The 18,315-nt window shown below is 41.0% G+C and overlaps 1 protein-coding gene across 2 annotated transcripts in view; it reads left to right on the forward strand.

Annotated features, from left to right (window-relative positions):
- The window catches only part of F8 (coagulation factor VIII), a 111,607-nt gene that overhangs the window by 56,549 nt on the left and 36,743 nt on the right, over window positions 1-18,315 (forward strand). For both annotated transcript variants that reach the window (XM_045068047.1, XM_004779296.3), the window contains exons 13-14: window positions 5,407-5,616; window positions 9,686-12,749. In XM_045068047.1, the coding sequence (XP_044923982.1) occupies window positions 5,407-5,616; window positions 9,686-12,749 (3,274 nt within the window). The remainder of the gene's footprint in view (window positions 1-5,406; window positions 5,617-9,685; window positions 12,750-18,315) is intronic.

The raw sequence follows: 18,315 nt of genomic DNA on the forward strand, positions 1-18,315 counted from the left end.
ACCCCAGAAGCACTCACCCGTGGTCATGCAGCCTGCCCTTGGAGCACTACCTGGAGGGGAGAAGTGCCTCAAGGATGAAGTGACCAGCCGGGATGAGCCGGAGGCTAGAGTCCCAGCCCCAAGTGAAACTGTAGGCAGACCCTGTGAGAGCAGCATATGCTTGTTGCCAAGGGTGAGGTCCTCTTCTTCATTTGCCCTCTGCACCCAGCTCCAGTGATGAGGAAGTCCTTGAACTCTTTGTCCAGGAGCTGAGTAAGCAGCGCTCCTTCTGACCACAGGGCCCCAGAAGATCCAGTCTCTCCTTTCCACACACTGCACTCATCCCCCTGTTTTCCTTGTCCTGACTTGACTTGAAATTGGCTGAAGACTACACGAGAATGCCTCTTACCCACTTCCCATCCCAACTGGAAAATTCCAAGTAATGTGTCCTCACTGGCATCATGCCCATGTCTGCTGCTTGGCTGCTGGTCGGCTTGGGGGACATCCCCATCCTTTGCTCCATTGTGTCCTTTTCCTCTGCCATCCCCTTGGGGCAGGTTCCTCTGCTGGACTTGTACCAGTTAACCCCACAGTAAGAGAGGAGCAGGAGGGAACTTCACATTCCCTTGTTCTAGATTCACTTTAAAGCTTAATGCCTTCGAATTTTTATTTGCTTTGTAAGAAAGAACAAATACATATACGTATGCATGTGTTTGTGTTTTGTGAGGTGGGGGAGAGATTTTTTGGTTTCGATAAAACTGGGTGTGAGGAGGTTTTGAATGCTCTAGCCCCAAGCTTCTTCCATTTGGGCCAGCCATTTGACATGGGGGGTGTCCCACCAAACTAGGGGAGTCTCCCCCCAAACCAGGGACTTCCTTCCCACAAGTTCCTTCCCCTCTTTCTCTTTCAAGATTTTATTTATTTGAAAGAGAGTGAGCAAATGAGCAATGTCGAAGGGCAGGGGGCAGAGAGAGAGAGAGAGAGAGAAAGAAGCAGACTCCCTACTGAGCAGCAAGTCCAACGTGGGGCTCGATCCCAGGACCTGGATATCATGACCTGAACTGAAGGCAGATGCTTAACTGACTGAGTCACCCAGGCACCCCACCCTCCCCCTTTCTATGAGGAATTAAGAAACCATAACTTTTTGGAAACGCAGTTTTGGGGGGATTTATTTGGGTAAGTTTTGAGGTCCATGCCATTTTTATCCCTTGGGGAAAATACAATGAGGGAGAAAGGAAAAAAGGAAACCTATCCTTTCCCACCTTTACCTTTAGCTTCCAGTCTCAAAAGGTGACATACCGTATTATTTCATTTACAAGGCATTCTGGGGAAGGCAATGTATAGGCATGGAGACTAGAACACTGGCTATCACAGGAGTTTTCTATATCGAATGAGATGTTCTGTATCCTGACTGTGCTTGTGGTTACACACATTGACATATGTGCTAAAGCTCATAAAACTGTGCACCAAATAAGAATCAATTTTACTTCTTAAACTTCTATTTTTATTTTTTAAAGTAATGTCTACACCCAACATGGGGCTTGAACTCACAGCCCTGAGATCAAGTCACATGCTTCTCCAAGGAAGCCGGCCAGGTACCCCTGCTATGTAAATTTTTAGAATTAAATATATATACTTTTTTAAAAAGATTTTATTTATTTGAGAGAGAAAGTGTGAGAAAGAGCCCGAGAGGAGAGCAGGTCAGAGGGAGAAGCAGAGCCACTGCAGGACTTGATTGCAGAACTCCAGGATCACGACCTGAGCCAAAGGTAGTGGCTTAACCAACTCAGCCACCCAGGTGCCCCAGCAAACCTATATATACTTTTTTTTATTTTTAAAGATTTTTATTTATTTATTTGAAAGAGAGACAGTGAGAGAGAGCATGAGAGGCGGGAAGGTCAGAGGGAGAAGCAGACTCCCCATGGAGCTGGGAGCCCGATGCGGGACTCGATCCCGGGAGTCCGGGACCATGACCTGAGCCAAAGGGGGTTGCTTAACCAACTGAGCCACCCAGGCGCCCCCTATATATACTTTTGATCCAACATTCCTACCTGCCTCTCCCTCTGCTGTTCCCCCTGCTTCTGTGTGCACTCTCTCTCTCTGTGTCAAATAAATAAATAAATAAATAAATAAATAAAATCCTCTTTAAAAAAGAATGAATTAGAGCAGCTACTTAAAGCAATTTCTGTGAAGTATTATTGAATAATGTATTGTAGGTGCAGAAAAAGTGTATGTAATATGATCTCATTTTTGTAAAATAAACAATGACCACAAAAGGGAAACCATAGGTACATATATATGTCTCTGTAGAGAGTGATATGGTTTCAAGACAGAGTGGTATGTTCTGATTACTCTGGATTAGGGGTCTTTCCTCAGTATTTCTAATCATATCTGTAGCACTTTACTCCCACATTGTTTCTAGAACAAAATTATGGGGCGCCTGGTGGTTCAGATGGCTAAGTGTCTGCCTTTGGCTCAGGTCACATCAAGTTCCCTGCTCCTTGCCCCCCCTTGCCCCCCCACCATCTCTCTGTCTCGCAAGAATAAATAAAATCTTTTTTTTTAAAGAACAAAATTATGTAAATTATATCAAAAAAGAGTATGGCAGTATGAGTCTAGAGAAGAAGAGATTTTCTGTTTTTTAAAATCCATTTGACCATCTCTCTCTCAAGAGGGACATTTAGCCCATCTGCATGGCATGTATGGTCTGATCTTATTTTGTGTTTCCTATTTTTTCTGAACTTTTCTATTTCATTTTGAAGATGATTGTTCTTGAAATATTGCCATTCACACCAAGTCTTTTGTTGTTATTGGTTTTGTATGGTCCAGAATTATGGAAATAGAGTCGACACATAACATTGTGTAGGTTTAAGTTGTTGATTTGATACACATATTTTGCAAAATGATTACCACCATAGTGTTAGCGGACACTTTCACTATGTCACATCATTACCATCTCTTTTTTCTAGTGATAAATTTCAGATCTACTCTCTTAGCAACTTTCATCTGTGTAATACGATATTATTAACCATAATCACCATGCTATACATTAGATCCCAAGAATTTATTCATCTTCTCACTACAAGTTTGTATCCTTTAACCAACATCTACCCATTTCTCCTATCCCCCGCCCCTGGTAACCACCCGTTATACTCTCTGGTTCTCTGAGTTCGCTTTTTTAGATCCCACATATACGTGGAATCCTATAGTATTTGACTTTCTTTATCTGATTTATTTCCCTAACCCTAACCTTTTCATGTACCTCTTGAGCAATTATATGTTTTCTTTGGAGAAAATTCTATTCAGTTCCTCCGCCCTTTTTCAAAACCAGATCTGTGGTTGTTGAGTTGTAAGAGTTCTTTATATATTTTGGATATTAACCCCTTATCGGATAAATGATGTGCAGGTATTTTCTCCTATGCCTTAGGTTCCTTTGCATTCTGTTGATTGTTTCTTTTTCCTGTGCAGAAGCTTTTTTAGTTTGCTATGACCCCACTTATTAATTTTTCCTGTGTTGCTTGTGCTTTTGGTGTCATATTAAAAAAAAATCATTGCCAGAACCAATGTCAGGGAGCTTTTCCCCTATGTTTTCTAGGCGTTTTACAGTTTCAGGCCTTATGTTTAAGTCTTTAATCCATTTCAATTAATTTTGTTTGTGGTATAATGTAAGGGTTCAATTTCATTCTTCTCCATGTGGTTATCCAGTTTTCCCAACTCCATTTATTGAAGACACTACCCTTTCCTCACTGAGTATCTTCTTTCTTTCTTTCTTTCTTTTCATTTAATTTCTTTTCAGTGTAACAGAATTCACTGTTTAAGCTCCACACCCAGTGCTCCATGCAATCCGTGCCCTCTCTAATACCCACCACCTGGTACCCCAACCTCCCACCCCCCACCCCTTCAAACCCCTCAGATTGTTTTTCAGAGTCCACAGTCTCTCATGGTTCACCTCCCCTTCCAATGTCCCCCAACTCCCTTCTCCTCTCCATCTCCCCTTGTCCTCGGTGTTATCTCTTCTGCTCCACAAATAAGTGAAACCATATGATAAATGACTCTCTGCTTGACTTACTTCACTCAGCATAATCTCTTCCAGTCCTATCCATGTTGATACAAAACTTATTCTAAACATTTTTTAAGATTTTATTTATTTATTTATTTATTTGAGAGACAGAGAGCATGAGGTGGGGGCAAGAAAGGGAGAAACAAAATCCCGGCGGAGCAGGCCCCTGGGATCCTGACCTGAGCCAAAGGCAGATGCTTAACCCACTGAGCCACACAGGCCCTCCCCCACTGAGCATTCTCGACTACATCATCAAATATTAGTTGACTATGTGTTTAAGGATTTATTTCCGGGCTCTGGATTCTGTTCCTTTAGTCTATGTGTCTGTTTTCATGCCATGTCTGTGATTACGACAGCTTTGTTCTTTCTCCGGATGCTTTGGCTGTTAGAGGTCTTTTGTGGTTCCATATGAATAACCATCTTTTCCATTAGCATCTACCAGTAGCTCATTCTCTTTTGCTGCCTGTTTGAAATGCTGCCTTTACCATCATATATTAAATTCCCATATTTATCTACATCGTTTTCTGGATTCTGTATTCTGATTGGTATACTCATCTATACCTGCATATTACCACAGATTTAATTACAATAGATTTATAATATCTTGTAGTGCTTTGTAAGGCAAGAAAATTTGATTCACAGTTAGTTGCACTAAGCTAGAGTTAGAGCATTGCTTACTTGATTTGTGGACCACCGCTCTACAAAATAGAGAAATGTTTATTGAATAGATGAATGGATAGATGTAGGGTAGAGGCTTTCAGAAACAATTCCTTTTATAGACTGAAGTCAAAGTTACTTTTGTTTTCCTTTTTATTTAGAAATAGCTTCAAACTTTCAGAAGTTCTGTAAGAATAGGATAGTGAGCTCCCTTTACCCTTTACCCAAATTCACTAATTTTTAATATTTTTCTATATTTGTTTTATCATTCTCTTTTCTCTATATACTTACTTTTATTACTTATTTTCTAATTGAGAACAGGTTGTGCTTTTATCTCTTAGTACTTCATTGTCCATATCTTATGAATGCAGATATTCCCTTACAAAACCAAATTGGAGTTATGAAATTGAGAAAATTTAACATTTATCTAATTGGCAGCCGACATTCCAGTTGTATAAATCAATCAATGCCATGTTTCCTAGGATTTCTTCCCTCTAGTTTATGAAGAGTCAAGGTCTATGATTCCTCTCACTTTGGTTTGGGACCTGATCAAGTATTAATAATCTAGTTTTTTTTGAAAGCATAATGCCATGTCTTCTTGGGAATCAGGTAATGGGCATAACATGTAATTATTTCTAATCCTCTCATGACAGCTTCAAGTAGTAAATCTGGATACTGCTAAAACCCCTTGTCCCCTCTTTCTTCTGCAGGCATCAATGGCTATGTTTTTGACAATTTGCAGCTGTCAGTTTGTTTGCATGAGGTGGCATACTGGTACATTCTAAGTGTTGGAGCACAGACTGACTTCCTGTCTGTCTTCTTCTCTGGATATACCTTCAAACACAAAATGGTCTATGAAGACACACTTACCCTATTCCCATTCTCAGGAGAAACTGTCTTCATGTCGATGGAAAACCCAGGTTAGTTATTTATATTATTCTTTTTAAAGTTTTTACATATTTATTTGAGAAATAGAGAGCTAGCAGCGGGGAGGGGCAGACAGAGAAGGAGAAGGAGTCCTAAGCAGATTCTGCACGGAACGCAGAGCCCAATGTAGGACTTGGTCCCAGGACCCTGAGATCAGGGCCTGAGCTGAAACCAAGAGTTATTGATATTATTCTTTTACTAACAGCTGTGATCACTTCACTAGTCATGCGTATGCTCATATGTGTGCAAATACTGAATGGTCCAAGTGATCTTAGTATTGCAAAGCATTTTCATGATAATACTTTGTCAGGTATTTAACTTTTTCCTCTAAAAAGTCCTTTTACTTACCATTAGCCTAAATTATAAGTGTGTTTATTAACCTATAGTGGTGAGTATACTTTTTTTTTAAAGATTTTTTAACTTATTTATTTGACAGACAGATCACAAGCAGGCAGAGAGGCAGGCAGGGGTTGGGGGGGAAGCAGGCTCCCCACTGAGCAGAGAGCCTGATGTGGGGCTCGATCCCAGGACCCTGAGATCATGACACAGTTAACATGTAGAACTAAGTATGTGCTTTGTGAACATTGAATAAATACCACAGAAGACTTTGGGAGTTCAGTGCCACCTCTCTTCGTACATATACCCTCACACTGCTGGAAACCCATCAGGACAAATGTGACTGGCAGTTTCCATCTTCCCTCTCCCTTCATAAGCAGTGCAAGGCCTGTCAAAGCACCAGCCCTGTGATCAGGAGGAACAGTGGCCTGGCCTAAATCCAACACAGATTGTTGCTTCCTTACTACCATTTATCAACAAGTGCCAGCCCACTCCACACCCAGGTCGCTCCCACCTCTGTCATCTGCAGAGGATAGCACACGAAACTACTGCATGTTCTAGTCACTCTCTTGCACGGAAGGCTTTTCTGGAGATAAACTGTCATGGGAGAGTTTCTAAACAATAAAAGCCAATCTCATATACAAACATACCCAGAAAGTTATCTTACTTCAAGTAGTGTGGGAAGTGAGTAAAGAAGAGTTAAGAAGAACCTGACAGAACTCCAAAAACATCTCTGAAAGTAGCTTCTATATTCATGTGTATGTCTTTGTTATCTGTTTTATATCTGATTTGCAAACTCTCTGAGAACAGAGACCTCATTTATCTTATTCATCACCTTATCTCTGAAGTTTCTAGTTCCTGGCCTATAATAGGTGTTTAATAAATATTTTTCCCACTAATGAATGAACCAAGTACAAAAAGATTATGAAAGATTATGAAGCAGTATGTATAGTATGTTGTAATTGTCAAAATCTAGATCAAAGAGAAAATGTCTGTATGTGTATGAGTGTATAAACAGGGAAAATATTTTAAATATCAACATTTTGAAAAGCTTCTAGATTATTTTGGTGATCACTTAAATTCTAAAGACAAATTAAAACTCTGATTTATGTGTCTTGAGGAAAAAATTTTAATAGAGCATCACTAATTACAAAGCTGAAGCTGCAGCCCCTAGAGAAGATCTCCTGTGTTCAATGTGGTCAAGTCTGATCCCTTTTGTTTATTTTTTGGAGGTAAAATTCACCATTTTTACCATTTGAAAGTACACAATTCAGTGGCTTGTAGCATATTCACCGTGTTTTACAACTATTACTGTTATCTAATTGAGAATTAGCACCCGCCAGCCTCAGGACTTGAGTGGCTAATGTCGCCCTGCTTCTCAGGGCCTGAGGCACCCCTACAGTTCCCCATCATCCCTGGGGCCCAAGCACCAAGCCACCAGGTCACCCCACCCACCAGGGCCTAGGGATGGATGATCTGTGCCTGCCTGAGCTTTGGCCACTGCCACCAGCACAGCAGACACCATTGCCACTCTGCGTGTCTGCACCCTGAAACCCAGCACTGCCGCTACTGCCCACACCCCTCTGCCCCAGAACACTCACATGCTAGACCCGGCTCCAGGATGTTCCTGGCTCCAGGACGGGTGAAAAGGACAACACCTGGGAGTCCAACCGCTCTAACGACCACTGCTACCAGACCCAGCTCTGGCCACCAAGGACCCCCCGCCCCTCCATTTTTCACCAACACTGACCTCAGCTGACAGAGCTGCATAGAAATGATGCTGCTGTGCCCTCCCTGAACCTGGAGCTGCTGAACCCCAGACAGCACACACCGAGCCACCCACAAGTGAAAGTCATTCCCAATCAAGTCAGTCCGTTCAGACTGGAGGAGGTGATTGCTCCCTCAGATGTGCAGACATCAGTGCAGGGCCGCAAGAGAGACTGATGCGACCAGAGGAACACAGTAACTTTCCAACAACTGATCCCAAAGACATGGAAATCTACAAGTTGCCTGTGAAGGAACTCAGACTTACTCTTTAAAGGAAGCTCAGGAAGATACAAGAGAACACAAGCAGGCGATTCAATAAAACTAGGAAAATAGTACATTAATGAAATAAGCTCAAAAAAGAGAAATCATTTAAGAAATTCTGGAGCTAAAAAATACAATGATGAGTGAAATCATATGGTATTTTTCTTCCTCTGACTTAATCAAACAGAAGAAAGTGAAATAACTCAGAAAAAGGATCTGTGAACCTAAGGGATACCATTAAATTTTTCCCAAGAAGACATACAGATAGCCAATAGGTATATGAAAAGGTGTTCAACATCACTCATTATAAAGAAATGTAAATCTAAATCAAAACCAAAATGAGATACGCCTCACATCTGTTAGGATTCCTATTAAAAAAAAAAAACAAGAGATAACAAATGCTGGTGAAGATGTAGAGGAAAGGGAACGCTGATGCATTATTGATGGAAGGTAAACTAGTGCAGCCACTCTGGAAAACAATATGAGGTTCCTCACAAATTAAAAATAGAATGATCCAGCAATCCTGTGTCTGAGTATGTAGCCAGAGGAAATGAACTCAATAATGAGTTTTTTGCAATTATCCATAATGCACTGTAGCTCCATCCACGTCATTGTGAATGGCAAGATTTCATTCTTTTTGACGGCTGAGTCATAGTGCATTATATATACACCCAGTCTTCTTTATCCATTTGTCAGTCAGTGGACATGTAGGCTCTGTCCATCGTTTAGCTACTGTTGATAATACTGCTGTGAAGATCAGGGTACATGTAGCCCCTTGAATTTGTATTCTTGTGTCCTGTGACCTAACATTGTTTTACACCATCAAAAATATCCTTTAAATGTTATGAAATTAGGCTCCCAATCCACAAACTTGCATTCACTATGGAATCAAATAAGATTTCATTTCTTATTTTTATGACTTGTTTTATAGAAACTTCTACTTGTTTTACGGTTCTTATTATGTTTTCCCTTTAGTTACTCTCTTTTTGTTCCCAAGAGTTTTATCACACAATGTATTTATTTTACTTAGAATCTGACCTCCCAGACCCATGCATCCTCCTTGAGATTCCTTCCCCTTCCCTCTCCCTCCTCCTCTGCTTCTGCCTCCAGTTCACATGACCACTTTCTCTCTCTCTCTCTCTAAAATAAAAAAATAAGTCTTTTAAAAAAGATTTCTATGTGACTCTTAAGACTTTTCACTATTGGGGGCCCCTGGGTGGCTCGGTCAGTTACACATCTGCCTTTGGCTCAGGTCATGGTCTCAGGGTCCTGGGATTGAGCCCTGAATCAGGCTCCCTGCTCATCAGGAAGCCTGCTTCTCTCTCTCCCACTCCTCCTGCCTGTGTTCCCTCTCTCACTGCCTCTTTCTCTCAAATAAATAAATAAAATCTTTAAAAGACTCTCCACTATTGTGTGTGCTAATTACATTTCTCCATTTTTATCGTGATATCTATTAACTTTTAATCACAGACCTTTCTTGTGATTACAGACAGATATACCACAATAGTGGCAGTGTAAAAACCACTTTCACTACCATTGTTGGACTGTTTATGTGCCAGGGATTTAACTTGATGACCTGTAATACAATGGTACTGACTAGTATTTTTTCATTATCTGGGAATAGAAGAGAACAACTAATACATAACTTGCTTGGGATCTGGGTTGTAAATAACCAGTCTTGTTCTTCCTCATCTCCAGGTCTGTGGGTTCTGGGGTGCCACAATTCAGACTTTCGAAACAGAGGCATGACAGCCTTACTGAAGGTTTCTAGTTGTAACGGGAACACTGGTGATTATTATGAGGACACATATGAAGATATTCCAACTTCCTTGCTGAATGAAAACAACATCATTGGACCCAGAAGCTTCTCCCAGAATTCAAGGCACCCTAACACTAAGCAGAAGCAATTCAAAGCCACCACAAGCCCAGAAAATGACATAGGGAAGATGGAGCCTCAGTCTGCAGAAAGAATGCAGCTACTTAAAGCACAAAGTGTCTCCTCTAGTGATCTGTTAATGCTGTTGGGACAGAACCCTTCTCCACATTTATTCTTACCTGATTTCCAGGAAGCCACACATGAAGCTGAGGATCATTTACTTGGAGCAAGAGAAGGAAACAAGGGCGCATCTGAAGTGGCAAGTCTGAGACCAGAGCTCCATCACAGTGGGGATCGAGTATTTACTCCTAAGCCAGAACTGCAGTTAAGATTAAATGCGAATTTGGAGACACCTGCAACAGTAGAGGTGAATAAACTTGATTTAAAAATTTCTAGTTCATCAGACACTCTAATGACTTCACCAACAATTTCATCAGAGAAGTTGGCAGCAGGTACTGAAAAGACAAGTTCCTTAGAACCTCCAAATATGTCAGTTCACTTTAATAGTCATTTAGGCACCATTGTAAATTCATCTCACCTTATTCAGTCCAGTGTACCTTTGGGCTTGAGTGAAGGAGATAACGATTCCAGGTTGTTAGAAGCAGCTTTAATGAATAGTCAAGAAAGTTCACTGGGGGAAAATGTATTATCAATGGAGAGTAATGGGTTATTTAAAGAAGAAAGAGTTCATGGACCTGCTTCATTAGTCAAAGATAATGCTTTATTCAAAGTTAATATCTCCTTGGTAAAGATGAACAAGACATCAATTAACTCAACAACTAATGGAAAGACTCATGTTGATGTCTCAACACTATTTATTGAGAACAGTACATCAGTCTGGCAAGACATTATATTAGAAAGTAATACTGAGTTTCAAAAAGTGATTTCTTTGGTTCATAATGAAACATTTATGGAGAGAAATATTACAGCTTTGGGGCTAAATCATGTGTCAAACAAAACTACTTCATCAAAAAATGTGGAAATGGCCCACCAAAAACAAGAGGGCTCTATGCCACTAGGTATGGAAAATCCAGATCTATCATTCTTCAAGATACCATTCTTGCCAGATTCAGCAAATTGGATAAAAGAGACCCATGGCAAGAACTCCCTAAGCTCTGAGCAAAGGCCCAGTCCAAAGCAGTTAACATCTTTAGGATCAGAAGAATCTGTGAAAGATCATAATTTATTGTCAGAGGAAAAGGTGGTAATAGGAGAGGATGAATTTACAAAGGACACTGGACTCAAAGAGATGATTTTTCCAAAGAACAAGAGCATATTTTTTACTAACTTGGCTAATGTCCAAGAAAATGATACATACAATCAAGAAAAGAAATCTCAGGAAGAGATAGAAAGAAAGGAAAAATTAACCCAAGAGAATGTGGCATTGCCTCAGGTATATACAGTGATTGGCACTAAGAATTTCCTGAAAAACCTTTTCTCACTAAACACAAAGCAAAATGTAGAAGGTTCACATGAGCAGCCACACACTCCAGCACTTCAAGACACCAGGTCATTAAATGACTCTGCACATAGAGAAGGGAGTCACATGGCCAATTTCTCAAAAATAAGGGAAGAAGCAAACTTGGAAGGTCTGGGAAATCAAACAAATCAAATGGTAGAGAGGTTTCCAAGCCCTACAAGGATTTCTCCTAATCCAGGTCAGCATCTTATTACTCATCGTGGTAAGCGGGCTTTGAAACAACCCAAACTCTCACTAGGAGAAATAAAGTTTGAAAGGAGGGTAACTTTGAATGACACCTCAACACAGTGGTCCAAAAACATGACCTATTTGACCCAAGGCACCCTCACACAGATAGAGTACAATGAGAAAGAAAAAAGAGCCACCACTCAGTCCCTCCTATCAGATTGTTCTATGAGAAATCATGGCCTCATGCAAATGAATGACTCTGCGTTACCTTTTGCAAGAGTATCAGCATTTCCATCAATTAGACATACAGATCTGACCAAGATCTCATCCCAAGACAACTCCTCTCATCTTCCAGCATCAGCCTATAATTATACCTTTAGGGAGAGGAGTTCTGGGGTCCAAGAAAGCAGTCATTTCTTACAAGAAGCCAGAAGAAATAACCTTTCTTTAGCCTTCCTAACCTTAGAAATGATTAGAGGTCAAGGGAAGTTCAGCTCCATGGGGAAAAGTGCCGTAAACCAACCCACATACAAGAAACTTGAAAGCCCTGTTCTCTTAAAACCAGACTTGTATAAAACATCTGGCAAAGTTGAATTACTTCCTAAAATTCATGTTCATCAAGACTCTTTGGCTACAAAAACCAGCAATGATTCTCCTGGCCACCTGGATCTCATGGAAAAGATCTTTCTTCAGAAAACCCAGAGACCTGTTAAACTGAATAAAACAAACAGACCTGGAAAAGCGCCCTTTCTGGAATCAACAGAAAGCTCTGAGAAGATTCCCTCCCAGCTGCTGGGTCCCCTTGCTTGGGAGGACCACTCTGCTACCCAGATACCAAGAGAAGAGTGGACATCCCAAAAGAAGTCACAGAAAAACACAGCGTTTAGGAGAAAGGACACCATTTTGTCCCTGGGCCCTTGTGAAAATAATCATTCAAAAGCAGAAATAAATGAAGGACAAGATAAGCCCCAAAGAGAAGCCACCTGGGCACAGCAAGGAGGAACTAGAAGGTTGTGCTCTCAAAACCCACCAGTCTCAAAACGCCATCAAAGGGAAATACCCATTAGTACTCCTCAGCCAGAGGAAGACAAATTTGAGTATGATGACACCTTCTCGATTGAAATGAAGAGAGAAGATTTTGACATCTATGGCGAAGATGAAAATCAGGGCCTCCGCAGCTTTCAGAAGAGAACACGACACTATTTCATTGCTGCGGTGGAGCGTCTCTGGGATTATGGGTGAGTAGATCTCCCCATAATCTACTAAGAAACAGGTATGGGTGCATTGATTATTCCTCTAGCCTGCTATTGCAACATTTGACTTTCCCAGGTGCTGAAATAATGAAAAAGGCACAGATTATCTGCAGGAACGAGACTCCAAAGATTGCTTATAAAGGAAGGGAAAACCCTGAGATCCAGGTAGCAAAGTCTAGAGGAAGCCAAGGAGTAAAGAGATGGTTAGATGATACCCACAATAAGAGTTAGAGGATAGCACATCCAGAAGGTATGAAACTCTTACTCTAGTGAGATGGAGAAGAAAAGAGGCTTACAAAAAGGTATAGGAATCAGGGTCAGGAATCATCAGTGGGGAGCAGGTAGAAAGTCAACCTTATGAGCTGTAGGAATAGTCTTGGTCTTGTGAAAAGGTTCTGAGAGAGGCAAGAGGAAGAAGTGAAGTGTGAGGTGAAGAGGTTGAGGATGCTGGGACCTAAATGATGATAAGAGGATAGCTGATGGAGCCCTGAGAGATGTTTCTAGGCAGAGAGAATAGGAAATGCAAAGGCCCTGTGAATGGAACAAATCTAAGGAATGAAAAAGAACACTTTCTACCTCAAATGGGCCCTTCTTTCTGCATAGCAACTATAGAGTGCTGCCCTAGTCTGCTGACTTTCCCACTGTCCTGGACCCCTGTCTTGCATTTTCTACTTTTTCCTTAAATCTCCAGCCCCTTTTATCCATTCTCCAACAGCCCTTCTCATTCATAGCTAATGCTTGTGCAGTGAACCTCCAGACTTCCAACACATTTATTGACATCTGTAACCATATCCTGCACTATGCACCGAAGGCTGACCTCTCCAGTTTCCTAGTCAACCATCTCCAGCTTTCCATTACAGTTCATTTTCATCTTACCCAATACTCAGTTCATAGTCAAATAATGATTGTTGTTGTTGTTGTTGTTGTTGTTGTTTAAATGAAACCAATTGAATTATTTGATGGAGAGGTGTGGTTGTGAGAGAAAAAGATGAATTAGGAATAACTTCAGTGTTTGGAGTCTGAGGAACTAAAAAGAAGGAATGGTCATTGACTGCCATGGAAAAGGCTAGACAAACAGCAGGTTTTTGGAAGGGACAGAAATTAAGAGACTAATTTTGTACCTGGTAAGGTAGGGAGTTTATATGTGAATCTCAAGTTCAAGGAAGGTATCTGAGATAGAGATATACAACTGGATTTTATCTGCATAAGAATAGACCATCATGAGAATGAGTGTAAACAAAAAGTAGGAGAGTTTAAAGAACTGATACCGAGAGCACTCTAACATTTAAAGGTCAGGGACATGAAGAACCAGTGAAGCTGACAGAGAAGTATTGGCAGTGAGGTTAGTAGAAAAATGAAGGAAAATTGGTGTCAGAGAGACTAGCCGAGCACACACATCAAGGATGGAGTCATCAACTATCAAATACTGAGAATTAGTAATGTAAAGACCAACAGTGACCTTGAATATGTAGTTTTTATGGAATAATGGAAATAAAAGACGTTTTCGAGTGGTTTAAAGAAAGAATATGTGGAAAAGAGTCTAGCTACTTCTCCCCATTTCAGTGGCTACCAATCCAGTCTAAACCATCCTCAACTCTCATGCAAATTATTGAACTAGACTTGCAGCCTCCAGCATAGCAGCTAAAACACATTTTCAAATTGTAATTCTGATTCTCATTCTCTGCTCCAAACGTCCCAGGGGATTTCCATCTCCCCCTTAGTAAATTCCAAAGCCCTCACCATGGCCTTCAAGTTTCAGAGATTTGACCCTCTGAAACCTCTGACCTCATCTCATACCATTATTTCCTGCTCACCATGTTCCAGCCACACTGGCTTCATTGCTCTTCCTCAGATGCAACAAATGTATACCTCTCTGTAGGCCTGTGTACTTTGTGTCTCATCCTCTGATATCTTACTGTTGTAGGGAAGCAAGAGCAGGTCTTTTATGTATGTCTGAGCTCCAGAGAGTACCAACTAAATGGTAACACAAGTTCCATGGGCAAGAATAGAGGCAGGGAGACCAGTTAAGACAGTTATTAAAACACTTATACATCATGTAGAAAGAATTGGTGAACGAGTAGGTAAGTAAAATGAAGTAGTATGGAATGCAACATGCAGAGATTTTTTTAATGGAACATATAAAAGAGATAATAAAAGACTATGGCCAACTGTATTTTCCACAAGTGTGTGTGCCAATATGTTCTGTCCTATGTGCTCTTGTACAATATGACCTTGACATTCTCCCATTCAAGAGGTAAAATGTAATCCCCCTCCTCTTGGTCTGGTCTGGCATTAGGACTCATTTGTGACCAAAAGAATATAACAGAAATTTGTGACCTATAGATGTGGTGGAAGTGATGCTGGTTCAGAAAATACCATGTAGCTTACATCTAGTTCTCCTGGGATGTCCTGTGTAAGAAATCTAATTACCCTGGTGCTGTCATGCTGGAAATGTCACATGTAGGCCTTATGGTCATGAGTCTCAGCAAGTCCAGGTTTCCATTATTCTCCACCATGGTATCAGGCACATGAGTGAAGCCATTTTGGACCCTCCAGACCAGCCTCAATGTCAACTGACCCAGCCAAGCACTGCTGGAATTCTGACTTAGCAGAATTGACAAGTATCATAAAATGGCTGTTGTTTTAAGACACTAAAGTTTTAAAGTAGTTTGTGATACAGCAACAGATAACCAGAGGAGACTTAAAGGATAGAGTGTGAAGGATTTACTTCTTTTTAATTGAAATATCAGAAGGAAAGGAAAGTGATTAAAGAAGAAACTAAATATTAAAAATTTTTAAAAGTCATCAATGCACAGATTGAGGAAGCTCAACAAATCCTAAATAGGATGAACTAAAAAAATCAACACCTAGGCATGTTTCATCGAAGTGAAACTTCAGAAAACCCAAAAGTCTTAAAAGCAGGCAAAGAAAAGAGACAGCATACACTTAAACAAGATACAGAAAGGTGATTTTTCAGTAGTGCTAATTAAACAGAGAAAACAGGAATGATATCTAGAAGACACTGAAATGCAATAACTGCCCATCAAAAATATGAATAAAAAATCAAGGCAAAATAGAACATTTTCCAACAAACAGAAACAGAAACTTCACCCTAGCAAAAACCCACCAAAACTATTCTAATGGTGTACTTGAAACAGTAGGAAAATGATACTGAATGAAAGAGGTGAAAGGCAAGAAGGACTAAAAAAGTAAAGAAAGGGTAAATATATGGGTAAATATAAATAAAAATATTGTTTGTGTAAACTGGCAAAATGTTTTATGAGTTCTAAGATATAAAAAACACAGGTGAAAACACAGGTGTCATGAAAACCACCCCTATTTTAGAAAGGAAAACCACCTCTTAATTGGAAATATCAACACTATCATCATTGGGCACATAAATTTGGGCCAATCCTCCACTCCTGGCCATCTGATCTATAAATGTGGTGGGATCGACCTAAGAACCATTGAAAAGGAGGCTGCTGAGATGGCAAAGAGCTCCTTCAAGTCTGCCAGGGTGTCAGACAAACGGCCAAAAGTGAGTGTGGTGGTTTTTGGTATCTCCCCTTAGAAACTGGAGAACAGCAAGTATTATGTGAGTATCATTGATGTCCCAAAACACAGAGCATTCATCAATAATGTGAGTACAGGCACATCTCAGGCTGACTGTGATGTCCTGATTATTGCTGCTCTTGTTGGTGAACTTGAAACAGGCATCTCCAAAAATGGGCAGACCCATGAGCATGACCCTTCTGGCTGACACACTGGGTGTGAAACAGCTAATGGTTTACAAAATGGATTCCACTGAGCCACCTGCTGCCAGAAGAGACACAAGGAATATGTTAAGGAAGCCAGCACATATATTAAGAAATTTGGCTACAACCCCAGCACAGTAGCATTTGTGCCAGTTTCTGGCTGGAGTGATGACAAAATGCTGGAGCCAAATCCTAACAAGAAATGAGACATCGCCCACAAAGATAGCTTTGTAAGACTGGTGAATCCCAGACCTGTACCCCTGAAAAAATAATACATTAGATGTTAATTAAATGATATAAATAAATAGATGGCTATGCCAGTGGAACTGCTTGAAACTCTAGATGGCCTCCTGTCAGCAGATCATCCGACTGACAAGGCCTTTTGTCTGCCCCACGAGGACGTGCACAAACTTGGTGGTACTGGTACTCTCCCTGTGAGCCGAGTGGAGGTGTGTCCTCAAAGCTTTGCTCCAGTCCGGTCCGTGTTACAACTGAAGTCTGTTGAAATGCACCATGAAGCTTTGAGTTAAGCTTTTCCTGGGAACAGTGTGGGCTTTGATATTAAGAATGTATCTGTCAGAGGTGCCTGGCTGGCTCAGTCAGTGGAACAGGTGACTCTTGATCTTGAGGTTTTGGATTCAAGCCCCACGTTGAGTATAGATATTACTTAAAAATAAAATCTTAAAATAAAGAATGTATCTGTTGGGGCACCTGCATGGCTCAGTGGGTTAAAGCCTCTGCCTTCGGCTCGGGTCATGGTCCCAGGGTCCTGGGATTGAGCCCCATATTGGGCTCTTAGCTCAGCAGGGAGCCTGCTTCCCTTCCCCTCTCTCTGCCTGCCTCTCTGCCTGCTTGTGATCTGTCTGTCAAATACATAAATAAAATCTTTTAAAAAATAAGATTTAAAAATTTTTTAAAAAGGAATGTATCTGTTAAAGACGTTTGTTGTAGCAGTATGGCTGGTGACAGCAAAAATGACCCGCCGGTGAAAGTAGCTGGTGATTACCCTGAACTGTCTGGGCCTAATCATTGCTGGCTATGCATGCGTGCTGGATTGTTACACACCTCACAATGCAAGTTTGCTGAGCTGAAGAAGATTGATCAGTGTCCTGGGAAGAAGTTGGAAGATGACCCTGAATTCCAGTTCCTGTCAAGTGCATATGTACTGGGTGCTTCTTTGGATATCCTCCTCTGGGCCATTTCGCTCTTCACAAAATGAGACAGACCATTGCTGTGGGTGTCTCAAAGACTTCTGTGGCTAGGAAGGTCACCAAGTCTGCTCAAAAAGTTAAATGAATGTAATCCCTAATAACAGTGACCTCAGTCTTAATCAGTGGTGGAAAAACTATCTCAGAACAATCTCGATTGGCTATTAAACTTAATAGTAAAAGACTGCTGGGGCACCTGGGTGGCTCAGTCGGTTGGGTGTCTGCTTTGGGCTTAGGTCATGATCCTAGGGTCCTGGGATCGAGACCCTCATCGGACCCCCTGCTTGGTGGGAACACTGCAGAACATACAAATGCTCAGCAGCTCGACTCTTAGATATGTGCCCTGCAGAAATGCATGCATGCATTCACCAGAAGATGTGTATAAGAAGGTTCACAGCTGGGGGAAAAAAGATTCATAGCAGGAGCAGGACTACGTGTAAGCAGCAAAAATTGGAAGTGAATGTTCATAATTTTGGTATATTTGCACAACAGAATACAAACTATATCACATAACCAGAAACAAAAGAACGTATACAACATGGTTTGCCAAAATGGACAAAACTCAGCTGTGTTCTTTAGGGAAGTATA

Source organism: Mustela putorius, unplaced genomic scaffold (genome assembly GCF_011764305.1).
Source record: "Mustela putorius furo isolate JIRA1106 unplaced genomic scaffold, ASM1176430v1.1 tig00003899_pilon_pilon_pilon, whole genome shotgun sequence".
Taxonomy (NCBI): Eukaryota; Metazoa; Chordata; class Mammalia; order Carnivora; family Mustelidae; genus Mustela; species Mustela putorius.